This window comes from Cavia porcellus, unplaced genomic scaffold (assembly GCF_034190915.1).
Source record: "Cavia porcellus strain 051 isolate PalLab524CR breed Dunkin Hartley unplaced genomic scaffold, mCavPor4.1 scaffold_6, whole genome shotgun sequence".
NCBI classification, from domain to species: Eukaryota; Metazoa; Chordata; class Mammalia; order Rodentia; family Caviidae; genus Cavia; species Cavia porcellus.
In genome coordinates this window covers 95461876-95477229 of record NW_026947489.1, presented here as the reverse complement: position 1 = coordinate 95477229, position 15354 = coordinate 95461876, and the positions used below count along the sequence as shown (strand labels likewise).

Here is a 15354-nt window from a genome sequence, read left to right as displayed (position 1 = left end):
GCAAGTACAGAGCAACTAATGCAAATGACTGCAGCCCTTTTGGAAAACAGTTTGTTTTTTCTGCGAGACATAAACCAGTCATGATCATGGCTTTTTTAGGGGGAATAGTGCTTGAGATTCAGCCTGGTAAAACTCAGTTTCTAGCCCAAAGGTATAATATTTATGTGTGTATAACAACAAAAACCAATTGTCCACATCAGTCTGAGGGGATGAGGGAAGTGAGCCCTGTGTTTTCTCAGGAAAAACGCACTTGGTGTAAGGTAAGTCCCTTCTCAGTGGGCTTACATCACAATGCCCTCGCAAGTTGTGATGTAAAACAGCTGTGGTAGTAAAGTGCTTGTCTGCCCCATTTTGCTTTGTTTGGCTGGTTATGAGTGGATTAAATATATATTTATTTAAATTTTTTCCAGCATAGATCAATTAGTTTAAAGTCAATTTTCTTCGCAACTAGTCCTTTTCACAGCTTACTATCATCACAGCCAACATTAAATGCTCTCTGGTAAATGGGACCTGGAGCACTAGGTTAAAAGTAAAACTGCTTTGTCCCTAAGGACAACTTGCTTTTTACTTATCTTCAGAAAGCATCGCCTGGGGGTGTGGTGGCAGTCCTGTAATCTCAGCCCTGGGCACTACCAAGATTGAGGCAGGAGGATCACTGTGAGTTTGAGACCAGCCTGAACTGCATAGTGAGACCCTGTCTCAAAAAAAAGAAAAAGGAGCCATCAGAAAGTTAAACTTGCTGATGCATGTGTGATTCCAAAGGTTTACTGTTTCACATTTGACAGTAAGCTTTCCTGTTTAAGCCTGTCAGTTGAAGGGTTTCAGAGTGCGAGGAGGATGTCAATGGATGGAGTGGAGTGATTCTTGAGAAATACTCAGGAGTCATTTAAAAAGGAACTCCGGAAGGTTTGCAACATGAGTCTCCTGGGGCCACTGTTCAGCACTACCTTGCACTAGTTACCAGCTCAGTTGGCCTTTGAGAGCTGGACACTCTAGAGGGGAAGCTGTGGGCATAGCATCACTGGCTTAAGCCAAGACAGAAGAGGCTGTGTGTAAGCTGTGAGAATGGCTGTGTTTGGTTCACTGTAGCTTTCTGGTCTCTGCACTCCAAGGCAAGATCTCTAACCACCCAGCCTAATGTGTACCATAGTGTTAGCTCGACTGCGTCTGACCCTGGCTGTGTGTTCCTGTTACAGGGAGAACCGACCCGATCCCCATCGTTGTCAAGTATGACGTCATGGGCATGGGCCGCATGGAGATGGAGGTGAGCAGTTCTTCTTGGTTCATGGACTGTCTGGGATTGGTGGTAGCTTTAGATCCAGGAAACACTGACCAGGTGGAATATGGTTTTGTTATTTTCCTTTGCACAATTAAAAAATGTATTTTGTATTCTCAGTTAGTGCTGTGTGAGGCACATAAGAGCATTGGTGCTGCTTCACTCCTGGGACAGGTGCATGCTAGAAGGGTCTTTTGCAGCTGTCATCTGCGACATCTGCTTTCAGTTGTCCTGTATTTTCTCCATTCCCATTGTTCACATGCCAGTGAACATAGAACTGAAGTCTTATTAAAAGGAAGCCACCAGCACACAAGGATTAACAACTATTCTGCATGTTCTTTTCCTGGGATGACAGCACCCCATTGAGGAAGGCCTGAGCAGGACATGCAAATTCTTCATGGAGCAGCATTAGTTGACTTTATAAGCACGTGACTTTTCTGTAGCTAGTCTTGTGGTTCCTTGGGAAGGAAAATTAACTGTATGTTTTTGTCAAGCTTGATTATGCTGAAGATGCTACCGAACGGCGCCGTGTCCTAGAAGTGGAAAAGGAGGACACAGAAGAGCTTAGGCAGAAGTACAAGGTGTGTAAACCCCCTTCCCGTGAGGGCACCTGCCTCCTGCATCCTACACCTTTGCACCCGGGCTGAGGCTCAGTATGGCAGGTCTCCTTTCTGTTTCTTCCCTGTTCCCTGTTTACTGCTGCTGCCACACCTAGGAGCAAATACCTCCTTAGTGGTCTGTTGAGAAGCTTCTGTGAGTGACATGTGAAGTCACACTGCATGGTGCACAAGTGGTTAAATAGTAGCCACAGTGGCAGGTGTCACTACAGCGCTTGGTGGAACCCCACAATGTAGTGTTTGTCCATCAGGCACAGGGCCTGGGACTGAGTCCCCAGCACCCACCCCAGGAAAAGCTAAGAGTCTGTGAGAGCTTGAAGACACTTACGCAGCTTGGCTTGGCATGTCTTAGTTTTCAGAATGGTTGGGTGTTTCAAGAATAATATTTGAGAGGGTTTTTTTTATTGCTAATTAAACTCAATTCTAAAGCAGAAATTTTATAGAAGAATTGAGTTGGATTTTTCTTTCAGTGTGCCTTTTTAAAAAGGAATTAATGGGGCTGGGGATTTAGCTCAGCAGCATAAGCGCCTGCCTGGCAAGTGTGAGGTTGTGCATTCTATCCCTGGTACCAGAAAAAAGCAAAACAAACAAAAAAATAGCCCCAGCACTCGGGAGACTGAGGCAGGAGGGTCACTTGAGAGTTTGAGGCCAGCCTGGGCTACATAGTAAATACTGGGTCAGCACAAACTACAGTGAGACCCTGTCTCAAAAAAAAAAAAAAAAAAAAAAAATGCAGAGCGTTACTAATTACAGAAAACTAGTTTAGCCACTGCATTAGAGGATCATCAGGTAAGTTCAAGGCCAGGCCAGACTACATAAGGAGAAGAACAAAAAAAAGAAAATAAAACTGCAATTTAGAAAATGTTAATTTCTAAGGTAGGTGTGGTGATGCACGCCCATAATCCTTGCATTTGGGAGGCTGAGGCAGGGAGATTGCCAAGTTCGAGGCCAACCTAGGTTACATGCTGATTATAACTCCAGGCTGAACTACATAGCAAGACCCTGTCTAAAATAAAATAAAATAATTGAAGACTGACCAGGGAACTTACTTTCCAAGATACTACAGTGTACATAATCTCTACCATAAAATTAGAAGATAAAAGACAAACAATTAAGATTATTAAATACAGTCAGGTATAATGTCACAGGATATAATTCCAGCACTCAGAAGGCTGAGACAGGAGGATAAGAATTGCATGCTAGCTTGGGCTACTTAGTGAGACCCTGTCTTTAAAAAGAAAAGAAAAGAAAATCTGTTTTCAGACTTGAAAAATCAAAGAATCAGAGATCTGTTACTGCTCTTTGAGACTTAAAGGTGTTTGCTGTGTTTTGAGTTTTCGGTGTTCTCTTGATTGACTTTTTCTTGTTTTTTATTTTTGTTAGTCCATGTTTGCAATATCTAAAGATTACATTCATCGTGAGGAGTTGGTGGGTGGACAACTCATCTGAGTTCTTTACTTCCCCTTCTGTTTGCAAAAGCTCCATCTCCCTCTTTCTTTCCTGTGCTCTTTGGTTTGTTTATACATTGGGTGTATCATAGAACCAGGGGATGTTCAGCTTGTGTAAGTAGTTATAGATAATGCAGAGGAAGTGCACATCTGGAACTGGCTTCCAAGTGGAGAAGACAGCTTTACTCCTCATCATTACTCTAGCAAGAAGTAAAGGAGCCTAAAGGTAGTGGTTGCTGTGTGGTATAGTTCATGTCTTATAATTCACGGGCTCCTCTTGCACACTGTATATATGTGCCATGTGAGCCTCCTTGAAGCCTGTGGTCACTTTTTCCACCTGTATGTGCCAGATTTGAAGAATACTTGCCCTGTACTGTTGGAAGTGCAGTGCTGTTACTGGTTGCAAACAGTGGCAGCAGCACTTGCTGTTCATTGGGCGTCCTGCTGGGCTGTCATCAAATGCTTCTCCTCCTCACTGGTAAACCATGGTATTTGCAGATACTTGGTTTGATTACAGATGTGTTTTCCTTTGGGCGGGGCAGGGGTACTAGTTTGAAAAGTTATATTTTCTTTCTTTTTTTCTTTTCTTTTGTTTTGTTTTGTTTTTGTTTTAAAGAGAATAAAACCCAAGCTGGGCATGGTGGCTCACGACTGTAATCCCAGCACTCAGGAGGCTGAGGTGGGAGAATCCTTTCGAGTTTGAGACTAGCCTGGGCTACAAAGTGAGCTCAAGGTCAGCCTGAACTGCATAGTGAGACCCTGTCTCAAAAAGACCAAAAAAAAAAAAAAAAAAACCAACAAACAAAACAGAATAAAACCAATCAAAACAAAGCAGTGAGGCCAGGAATTTAAGCATAAGGTTGTGAGTTCAAGCCCCAATACAAAAAAGAAAAAAAGCAGTGACAGTGGTACAAAACATAAAACAGGACAACAGGAAATCAGCACTGGCCACATAATATATCTATGTCTTCACAGTAGTCGTTTATACCATTAGACATAGCAAAATCAAACCAAAACAAACAATAAAACCAATCAAAACATAACATTGACTAAAATAAAATTGGAACAAAGTAAAACAGAACAGTATTGCACATTGTTATCTTCAAAACAGTTGTTCAGGTTACCAGATACAGGTATAAAACAAAACAGTAAAATGAAACAAAACACTAGATTTCAAAAACAAGACAGGAGGAAATCCCTACAGTTGCCACAGTGCACACTGCCGTCCTCCAGGTAGATGCCCAGACCACCAACCCCAGGGCTGCAGAGTCAACCGAACAATACAAGCATTAAGCTGTTCTCTTCCCCTCATTTGCTATCATCTCACCTTGAGTCCTCCAAATCAGCAGGGAAGGTTGGGGGGATATTCCTCTCTTTTTTAGCCCGTGTAGCGGCTGGCTCATAGGAATTCATAGTTTCCTCTGACTGAGGCTCTTTCCCATCTGGGTGGCAGAGCCTGCTTTACAGGAGGGCATGGTTTCGCTTCTGTCTGAGTCTTGGAAAGTTATATTTTCTAAGGCAAATTTGAAAGGTGAATTTATATTTTTAGTTCCTTTTCAAATAGCATCATTTTTAGTGTTACATTAAAATTTTTTTTTTGAAAGGCAGTGAAACAACTGTAAAATGAAACAAAAACAGTCATAGGACAGTAGGAAATCCACAGTAGTTACTGTATTGCAATCCTCTAAATAGTTGCTCAGACTACTGGCCCCAGGCTTGCAGGGTCAGTCAAACAAGGTAAATGTCAGGTTGCTTCCTTTAGTTATTATCTCAGCCTGTGTCACGTCCAGTAGCTTATAGTGACAGGGGAAGAGGAGGCAAAAGCAGCTTCCTTGCTGGTTCTGCCCAGCCAACAGGACCTCCACCAGCACAAAGAGGCTACATGGCTATCTTGCTGCTTCTCCCCAGCCAGCAGGCCTCTGCTGGCTCACAGCAGGGCTGCACAACTTCATTGCTGCACTCTGTGGCCAACAGGGCCTCTACTGGTTCACAGGGTATGGGACTGCATTACTTCCTTACTGCTTTTCCCCGGCTGACAGGGCCACTGCTCCAGGCATTAGTTTTGCTTTCTTTTTATCTCTCTCCATGGGCTTCAAGTCTCAATTTAAATCCTTTCTGTGCCCATGGGACCCACCTCCCTCTTCTTCTTCATGTTGCTGTATTGTAGGTCTGGACATCAGAACTTGGAATGGTTCTTTCTCTGTTGCTTACTACTGTGCCATCTTCCCAGAAACCCTGTCACATTGAATTTGAGTGGCAAAATATATGCTTTGAAATCAAGAATTAACTTTTTTTCCTGTGCCGGGGATCAAACACAGGGCCTCATACATGCTAGACAACTGCCATGCCACTGAGCTACACACTAACTAAAGAATTGTTTCTAAGGTTTACAGCTGAAGATCCTTAAGCATTAACAATATTTTGTCCAGTTATACTAAAAACAATGCAAATGGCTGGATTAAAATAAGAAACTTAATTAATCTTTGAGAGAGTGGGCAAGACAAGAAAGAAGGAGGTGCAGTGAAATAGGCCTAGATCACACCTAGAATTCAAGATCCAGACTTACCAGGTGGCCTGGAATCATGAGTGGTGAATCTGGTGGAAGAGTGACCCCAGACTTGTGATTCTCACTGCTTAATAGATACAAAAGGAACTAGAAAAAGAGAGGTTAGAAAGTATGGGCTGTAAAATGAAAAGTTGTAACACAAAGACTAGAATTTTTTGTCTGGTATGGTGGCACACACCTGTAATCCCAGCACTTGGGAAGCTCAGGCAGGAGGATCACTGAATTTAGAGGCCACCTTCGGCTACATAGTTCAAGGCCAGCCTGAACTACACAGCTAAACCTGTCTCAAAAATGAAAAAGCAATAGTGCCCATTTACTGGGAGGCTGAGGCACAAGGGTTGAAAATCCATGGCCAGCCCTGAGCACATTGTGTTTAGCAAAGCTATCGTCCAAAATAAACCATTCACTAAAAAAGGACTGGACATGCAGCTCAGTGGGAGGGTGCTTCCTGAGTGGGCCTGGCTTTAACCTCCACTACAAAAAAGAAAAATGCCCAAATACAAATGGGAGAAGCCTGAAGAATCCTACAATGAGGAAATAAAAAGAAACCCTATATGAACACATCCTTTTGAAATTCTTGAATGCTAGTGTCACAGAGACCTTAGAATCCCGTGAGCACATGATTTGCTCCCTAGGCATTGCAGGGGCAGACTCCTCAGAAGCCACGTTTTGAAATGGAATATCATGGGTTCACATGTGCAGAGAAGCACCTGGCAGCCTAAAGTTACACACCAGCTAAAGTGGCTTTCACACATGAGGGCGAACAAAAGCGTTTTCAGACAGGTGAGTGCCATGAAGATGAACATGAAAGGGTTGGGGTATAGCTCCGAGGTATAGCATCTGCCTAGCAAGCGCAAGGTCATGGGTTCGATCTCCAGTATCCAAAAAAAAGGGAAATGAACACTGATTAAACAAGTATAATAAAGGACACACTTCAGAAGGGGAGGGACTTCAGCACGAAGGCCTCAGACATAAACAAATGCAGAAAACAGAACTTAGGTAAGCATAAAATAAACTTTGTGTAAGAATTTTTCATGGGATCAAAAATCAGTTCACAAAGCAGTAACTTGAGATTGGAAGTGAATAAATGTTTAGTGAGCTTTTGTTCTTGTAGTACTAGAGTTGAAGGGTGCTCACACTGTGTCCCCCACTTACTCCTTCCTGCTTTGCAGTTAGAATATTTATCTGGAACCTGGCTCTCCTGTCTTGGTTCCCCAAATGCTGTGATGCCAGGTACACACCCACTACTCCTAGCAGCTCCAAGAAGAGCGTAAAATAGACCTTTGGTTTACATACACAATGTGCAGTGTATATACCACTGTTACCCCAATGACTGTGTCTTGAGATTTTTTAATTTTTTTCTCTTTATAGTAGATTTGAGGGCTGGGGATTTAGCTCAGTGGCATAAGTGCTTCTCTGGCAAGCACAAGGTTGTGAGTTCAATCCCCAGATGAATAGATTTGAAAATAAAAAAATAATAATACATAGAAGCAGGTAATCACTACGAAAGGAATAAAAGTTATACAAGTTTCAAACTGATAGAGAAAAAAATGAAATGAGAAAAATGATTTTCTAATAGAAGGAATTAGAGAAAAGAAAATGTGCTCATCCTGACATAATTCATAGCATAGGATAATTTAACCCAGTGGTTCCCAAACTTAGGTACACATTAATCATCTGCTTTTTTTGTTGTTAATTTCAAAGCCTAGACTGTATCTTTGATCATCTGATAATCTTCAGAAAATTAAATCTGTTGACATTGCTGTATTTTGAAATTCCCAAGGTGTTTGTTGCGTACAACAAATTTGGAAATCATTAGACTAAACAAAGTATGAAGACAAAGACTGTCAAACTGAATTTACCAGTGAGGTCTGGCTCTGTGCTGCTGGTCCATCCCCCAGCATGGGACTGTGCAGTGCTATGGAAGGAGAGGCGGAAGGGTGCGGGTCACAAGGCTGGCTGTGGCTGGTGTCTTGGAGAGGCCACAGCACCAGGGCTCATAACATCGAGACAGCACGACAAAGGAACCAGAGGGGAAATCCAGAAAGTCTGGCCAAGGTCCTGTGGTGGAGGAGGAGCTCCACATGCTGCACTTGTAGGGCCACCCCTCTCTCAGCTTGAGAAACTCACAGCCATAGCATTTCTTTTGCATGTGCTTGCTCTTGTATTTTTTTCTTCAAGGGCTGCAGCTATCTTTCAGGTTACATGTTTTTTAAAATGTGTGATACTGCACAGACCATGAAATCCACCCCGCACAGGTCTCTGTTTCTGTGATTTTTACCGTGATTCAGTCCCCAGAGTTGTGCAGCCAGTTCTGCATCCTGATGATTCTGTCACCGTGAATGCTTTTTGTGCTCCATCTAATGTGCTTCACAGTTCTTTATTTGTTCATTTGCTTTTTTTATAATTACATACTGCAGTTGTTAACATCCTCTGATTCTTTCTGCGATCTACTTTTATGATGCTTCTTGCTGGGTCATTTTTGTAATTCCAGTTTGTATTTAAATATTTTATAGTTATTTTATGCTCTGTAGTACATTGTTCTCGTATCTGAAATCTTAAGAACCAAAATTTGTTGTTTTAGTCCTACATGTTTACCTTTATTTTTTATTTTTATTTCTGTGTATGTGTGGTTCTTTCAGGATTATGTCGACAAAGAGAAGGCCATCGCCAAGGCCTTGGAAGATCTCCGAGCCAACTTCTACTGTGAGCTCTGTGACAAGCAGTATCAGAAGCATCAGGAGTTTGACAATCACATCAATTCCTATGACCACGCACACAAGCAGGTGAGCAGTGCTGCTCACTGGTGGCGGAAGACACCTCATATGTCACCGCAATTATATTGCAAGTGGGCCCAGAGAGCTTAGTGTCTGTGGCTTGTGGTGTCTGCCAGGTTTTGTGACTTTCTGATTGGCAGAGTTCCTAGTTAGTCACCCCTTTCCTGTCCCAACCATACCTATACTTTCTTGCTATTTTAGTAGAGAATTGTGAGACTCATGAATTTTAAAGGACATTTGTGGCTTTGAGCAATTCCTAAATCTTTATTGCCTTTGGCAGTTCAGCTGAAGGTTGTGGGGTCTTTGTTTCAACTCCTCCCACCTGCAGAACAGGAGTTGAGACTCCAGGCCTTGGCCCTAGATGGGTGAGAGGTAGTGCTCAGCTCCCTGGGCTGCCTTCCCGTCTGTCAGGCGATTTGCAGCTCAGCGCACCTTGGAAGGCAGATACCAAACTAGTTTGAGAAAGGAGACCAAACTAGATGTCACTTTCGTGTTGGAGAGCTGTGAAATGAGTTACACTTTCTTCATTGTCTTTTGGTTTTGTTTTTGTTAACAAAACTTGTGCGTAAGTAGTTCCTGGCAGTAATTGTCCTGAGGGGCTTCAGAAGGAGAAAGGAGTATTTGGAGTCCTTGTGACAGTTCTGTCTATTGAGCGATTTGGAGCCAGGCACAGTGGGTTTCTTTGTTGCTTTTTCATCATCTTCCAACTAACCATAAGTTTGGTGGACAAGTGAAAGGCAAGTTCTGACCAGGTCATCCCATTGCTACCCAGGCAGTGGAGACCAGCTATGGTGTTACAGCAACCCTTTCCTGTTAACTGCCTAAGTGACATTCTCTTGGCTGGGCACCGTGACACACTGTGACTGCAACACTGGGAGGCAGAGGTAGGAGGGCCATTGCAGGTTCACGCTGAGCCCGGACAGCTTAGCAGGACCCTCAGAACTTTTAGAAAGGATTGGAAATGTCACTTACTGCAGAGCCCCTAGGGCCTCTCGCCAGGGTGAGGACAAAGGTCTTTTGACAGAGTCACATCCAAGACAGCTCTGGCTTACCTGCCTCTGACAGTGTCTGTCTGTGTTTTGAGACAGATTCTCACTATGTAGTCCAGGCTGCCCTTAAACTCACACAATCCTCCTGCCTTAGTTTCATGAGTGCTGAGATTATATGCGTGTGCCACTACACGGCAAAGGGGGAGAAATCTATCAGAGCAAAACATGTTCACAATTGAAACCAAAAGAGATGTGCAGGGATTTTTTTTTTTTCCGTTTTGTTTTGTTTTGTTTTGTTTTGGTTTGGTTTGGTTTGGTTTGGTTTGGTTTGGTTTGGTTTGGTTTTTTTATCGGTACCGGGGATCGAACTCATGACTGCCTGAGTGCTCTGCTGTGCACTGGGAAGGCCCGAGGGGCAGTGGCCTCCCTACTGGGAGAGCTCTGCCTGTCTCAGCAGCCAGACCACTAGTGCCATTTTATAATATAACCTTGTTTTGAAAAATTAAAACATTTGATGGAACTGGGCCTCCATGTCAGCATGACCCTTGCTTGAAGCTGAGGGCTCTCTTGGCTTCTTCCCAGCTTAAGTCACCTGCCAGACCCTCTGACATCCCTCTTTTTCTCCCAGAATGCTGACTGTCCCGGGGAGGTCGCCATTGAGAGGCTGCCCCTTCAATCTTAGTGCTGGAAGCAGCTTCCTTCTGATATGATTGTCAAACCTGGCACTAACAAGCAGCTTCAGAAATTCCCTTGAATTCAGGTGACATGGTGGTGCAAACCTGTAGTCACAACTACTTGAGGGTGAGTCTGGAGAATCTAGGAGTTTTAAGACTGGGCACCACAGTGAAACCACATCTCCAAACAGCAACAAAAATTCCCTTAACTTCTAAGAAAAACCAGTGACAGCTGGGTATGGTTGCACACAGCTAGTAACCCCAGCTCTGGGAAGGCTGAAGCTGAGGCAGGAAGATCAGCTCTTGTTCAAGGCTGGCCAATAGCAAGAGCTGGTCTCAACAAAACAAAAGTATCTCAGAGGAAAGAGTGCTTTCAGCATGACTCTTTTTTCTGTTAAAATCACCTTATAGTGTGAAATCCCCTATACTTTTTACATATTATGAAAAGACATATGAGACATGACTGAAATATATTTTGAGAATGCTTAAATTTTTAAAAAATTTAGGATACATTGCTATCCCTCTTTACAAATACACTATTCCATTGTACTCCTTTTTCTGTCTTATTCAGTCTTGTTTTTTTTCCAATAGGGTCTCATGATGTAGTTCAGGCTGGCCTTGAACCCAGAAGTGATCCTCCTGGGCTAAGGATTTAGCTCTGCAGCATAAGAGACTGCCTTGCAAGCACACAGTCCTGAGTTCGATCCTCAGTACCAAAAAAAAAGTGATCCTTCTGCCTCAGCCTCCCAAGTGCTGGGATTACAGTCCTGTGCCACCACGCCCATCTGTGTTCTTGCCACTTTCTGAAGCAGTTGAGCATGTGGTCTTTTTTGAGTTGTTCAGCTGCACTGTCATGGTTCCCTCAATGTCCTGGATTGACTAAAAACATCTTTTGTGATTATTTTGACTTTGGGGAAGAGCCAGAAGTCACAAGGTACCAGATCCAGTGAACATAGTGGGAGAGGATGCCCATCTTATTTTCTGGTGTTTTGTTTTTTTTTGTTTGTTTGTTTGTTTGTTTGTTTGTTTGTTTTTTGGTCTTTTTCATTTTTTATCGGTACCAGGGATCAAACTCATGACTGCCTGCTTGTAAGGCAGGCGCTTATGCCGCTGAGCTAAATCCCCAGCCCCCGCCATCTTGTTTTTACAAAGCTGCCTTTCTGTTGGGTGGCACTCAGTGGCAGCATTCAGTGTATTTTGATCACAGTTGGTAAGCAAGGCCTCTGGAGCTGCTTCGGAGGGTGGCGAGAATGATGGGACATGTGCATGTGAAGGGAGGGGGTTTTGAAGAGCGTTAAAGGCAACGTGTTTTACTGTAATTTTTTTTAACTTAAATATGCATCATAGTTTTTGATTAATACCATTATCTGCCTCAGCTGTGTGGACAGAAGCAGTAAATGAACTTTAACAGAATGGTAACAGGTGACCCTAGAGCACAGCCAGGGGTTTCCCCATTCCAAACTATGTGGGGTACAGTTTGTATTACCCAGCCTGTGGTTAGCTTTGTGGCAGACTTCCTTACACCTTCCTCATTGATGATCTCATTTCGCAGTGGTACGTAACCAAAGAACAGAAATTGGAGTTTTCCTTACTCCTTAGAAATGCACTGAGAACCACGGTATGTTCTTAGAGCTTCTTCAGTGGTAGAAGGAGCCATGGTTTTCAGACTTCACAGAAACATCGGTGACATTTTGGTCATTTTCCACTGGTGATTTCAGTTTATTGATCGATGTTTTCCTCTTGAGACTTTTTCCAGCATTTGATCAGAACACACAGACACACCTGAAGGTGTAAGCTGACTTCTTCCTAAGTGCCACTTTGATGTTTAATGGGGAAAGTATACAGAAGTCAGTGACAGATGAGAGAATATAATCACAGACTGAAATGAGGAAGGAGGGACACTCTGGAAGTAAAGCCACCAGGCTCACCTAGCTGAGTGTGTACTCTGGAGGTTGTCTGGGTTTCAGGTGGCACACAGAATATTTATCCCTTAGAAACCAAACCATGATGTCTGGCAAAAGTGGAAAACCTTGCCAGGTGCAGCGTCGTAAGTTTAACCCAGCCTGGGAAGCTTATCAAGCCCTTGTGTCAGAAGAAGGAATAGTAAGAGCTGGGTTCGCTTAGTGCAAAGGCCTGGGCGCTACCCTCACTGCCACTGAAGGGAGGTCCTGCAGTTTGTGTCTCAGGGCTTCCTGCTGTTGACTTCCCAAGGCTCCCTTCTGAAGAAGTGGCCCTTTGAGAAGCATAAATAGATGTTGTGTCTCAGGACCCTGCATCCTGTGGTTTTCTCTGGTGGCTGGTAGCCGAGAGGCCAGCATACTGCAGTGAGGGAGCCTTTGTGTCATTGTGGCTGCCATTTGGGTGACTGCTTTGCCTAGTAGACAGCTGGATTGTCTGGTTGCTCTTCCAAGGGTTGAGCATGTTTCTGTACCTTTTGGTTTGCTGAATTTTACGTGCTTGCCTTCCTGGTCAATTTGGAAGTAAACTGCCTAGGCCCCAAACTACAGCCTTAATGAAGTGTTTCTTCCAAAGTCCAGGCCTTCTTAGAGGAAGCGATGTGCTCCTTGAGCAGTGGTGACCTGCAGAGACCTTTTCAGCAGTGGCATGCAGGTGGGCATCCTCTTGGTGCACTCCAGGTATCTCTGTGGTACAGAATCCTGACACAGACAGGGACACCCTGTGGCGTGGGTTGGGGTGTTCTGTTGTGGTCTGGAAGGTAAATGGGATCTAAGCACAGCAGTGCAGGTTTGTGAGTGACAGTGTATGGAGAGAGCTGTGAGCTGGTACACACAACACTAGAGACTGCCTGGGAGACTATCGCACACCTGCTGGGATGGCTCAGAAGAGCCTGGGGTTGGGCGCAGCTGTGCAGTGAGCGTGTTTAACATGCAGCACAGCCTCAGGTTCAGTCCCCCCCACCCACAAAAAAAACCCACAAGCAACAAGATTTGGTACAGTTCTTCTGAAAAGCTGTTTGACACTAATTGAAAATGCTAACTGTAATGGTGACAGGTGCCTGTAATCCCAGCACTTTGGTAGGCTGAGGCAGGAGGATTGAAGCCCAGTCTGGCCAACACAGCAACTTTAATGCGACCTTGTTTCAAAAACATTTTTTAATTCTTTTTTGGTACCAGTGATCGAACTCACAACCTTGTATTTGTCAGGCAGGTGCTTATGCCACTGAACTAAATCCCTGGCCTCAAAACTATTTTTTTTAAAGAGCAGGGAGAGCCAGGCATGGTGGTACATGTCTATAATCCCAGCACTCAAGAGGCTGAGACTACATCTTGCAACCCTGTCTCAGAGTGAGAGAAAGGGCTGGGAGGTTATCCAGTGTAAAGATCCTGAGTTCCAGTCCGGGTGCTGTGTGATCAGTCAGTCCAGATTTACCCCTCAGTGCTAGAGTGCTTACTTAGCCTGTGCAAGGGTCTGGGACAGGGTCCCAGCACCCTGTCCACTCAAAAATCACCTTGTAATATAGAATTAAGCTTCTCACCTGTATTTTTCTTGTCATGAGGCCCGATTCTATTTAAAAATAACAGGTTTAAAAATGCAGACTTTTAGTTTCCCTAAACAAGAAAGTTCCCTACTATCTGAGTGCTAGTTGGACGACTTTATTATATAGCTTAAATGTCCTATTAAAGATGTGAGAATACTTGAGAGCAACCTTTCCTACAAGAGTAAAAAAAACTGGATAAAGTCAGTGATCCAGTATTTAGGCCACATATCCAGATGTCCACCAGACCACTCCTGTGGACCCAGCGGCCCTCCCTGCACTGCAGGGCCAATGCTGGAGACTGCTGCAGTGTCTGACCATGTAGACGGGACTCGGTGCTAGCAAGGCACCCTGTTGGATGTGCACGCTGGCCTTGTCGGTCCACCTTGTAACCCAGTAGTTGCTGTGTATATGGAGACAGCTGCAGGGATGGCGCTGGCTGGCTGGCTTGTGATGAGCAGGTAAGCCCAGGGCATTTTGTCCCAAGCTCTGCACAGGGCGCTGTCCTTCTGAAAGGCGGGGTCATTATGCTGACAGCATGAAGAGACAGTTACCAGAGGAGAGATGTGATGATGGTCAGGAACAGCAGGCCCATCTCAGGAGGATCCGTTTGACCTTTAGTAAGCTGGAGAGACTTGGAATTGGCTACAGTAAAATGGGAGCTTGTAATACTGTAGCATTTCTACAGGCCTGAGGGTGTGGACTGCCTTGGGAAGCACTGCCTCCCCAGAAGTAGAACCAGGGACCCAAAACTAAATGCCCACAAGAGTTCTGATTCTGCATCCTCAAGCTCCTGATGGTGATGGGAGCCCCCCTCAAAGAGCTGATTGCGATCCACATGTGAAGCCGCTGTCTGGGTCAGTTTTGTGGACATCCCTCCCATTTTCTGCAGTCCCTGCCTCCACTTGAACACCTGTGGCCGGTCTCAAGGCCACATGGGCACAGTCCCCTTTCTGCTTCGCGTACGGACCCAGGTGGCTATGGAATGATCACAAAGCCTCATCTCTGGGCTCTGACTCCAGAGCCTCTAGACTTGGCTAAGAATCATTGCTCTTTTGGACAGCGATCTAGAATGGAGTAAGAGCCTCCTAAAAGTGACTGGATACTGATAAGAAACAGGGAAACTGGTTATGAGGGCACTTTCCAGGCTTATGAGCTGGGGATAGGAAAAAAACGGCAGACTTGAGAAAAACTGTTTAGATTTTAGCTAGACAAATAGCTTTAAGCTGAGCTTTGTGGTTCACCCTGTAGTCCTAGCTGATACTCAGGAGGCTGAACAGGAAGATGATGAATTGGAGGTCAGCCTAAGCAATATACCCAGATCCTGTCTCATAAAAGAAGGAAAAGAAAGGGAGAGAAAACTAGGCATACAATGCAAAATAGTCAGGTAGCACTTTTTTCTGTGCTCTGTTCCTGTGAGGAACAGGATCTTGAAATTGATATTTTCTTAAAAGAACTGCATGCCAGGGATTTAGCTGAGCAGCATGAGCGCCAGCCTGGCAAGCACTAGG

At 44.3% G+C, this 15354-nt stretch overlaps 1 protein-coding gene across 7 annotated transcripts in view; it reads left to right on the top strand.

Moving 5' to 3' along the window:
- Gpatch8 (G-patch domain containing 8) overlaps positions 1 to 15354 on the top strand; it is a 73031-nt gene that overhangs the window by 46064 nt on the left and 11613 nt on the right. For all 7 annotated transcript variants that reach the window (XM_063251701.1, XM_063251704.1, XM_063251702.1 and 4 more), the window contains 3 exons: positions 1197 to 1264; positions 1771 to 1857; positions 8550 to 8693. In XM_063251701.1, the coding sequence (XP_063107771.1) occupies positions 1197 to 1264; positions 1771 to 1857; positions 8550 to 8693 (299 nt within the window). The remainder of the gene's footprint in view (positions 1 to 1196; positions 1265 to 1770; positions 1858 to 8549; positions 8694 to 15354) is intronic.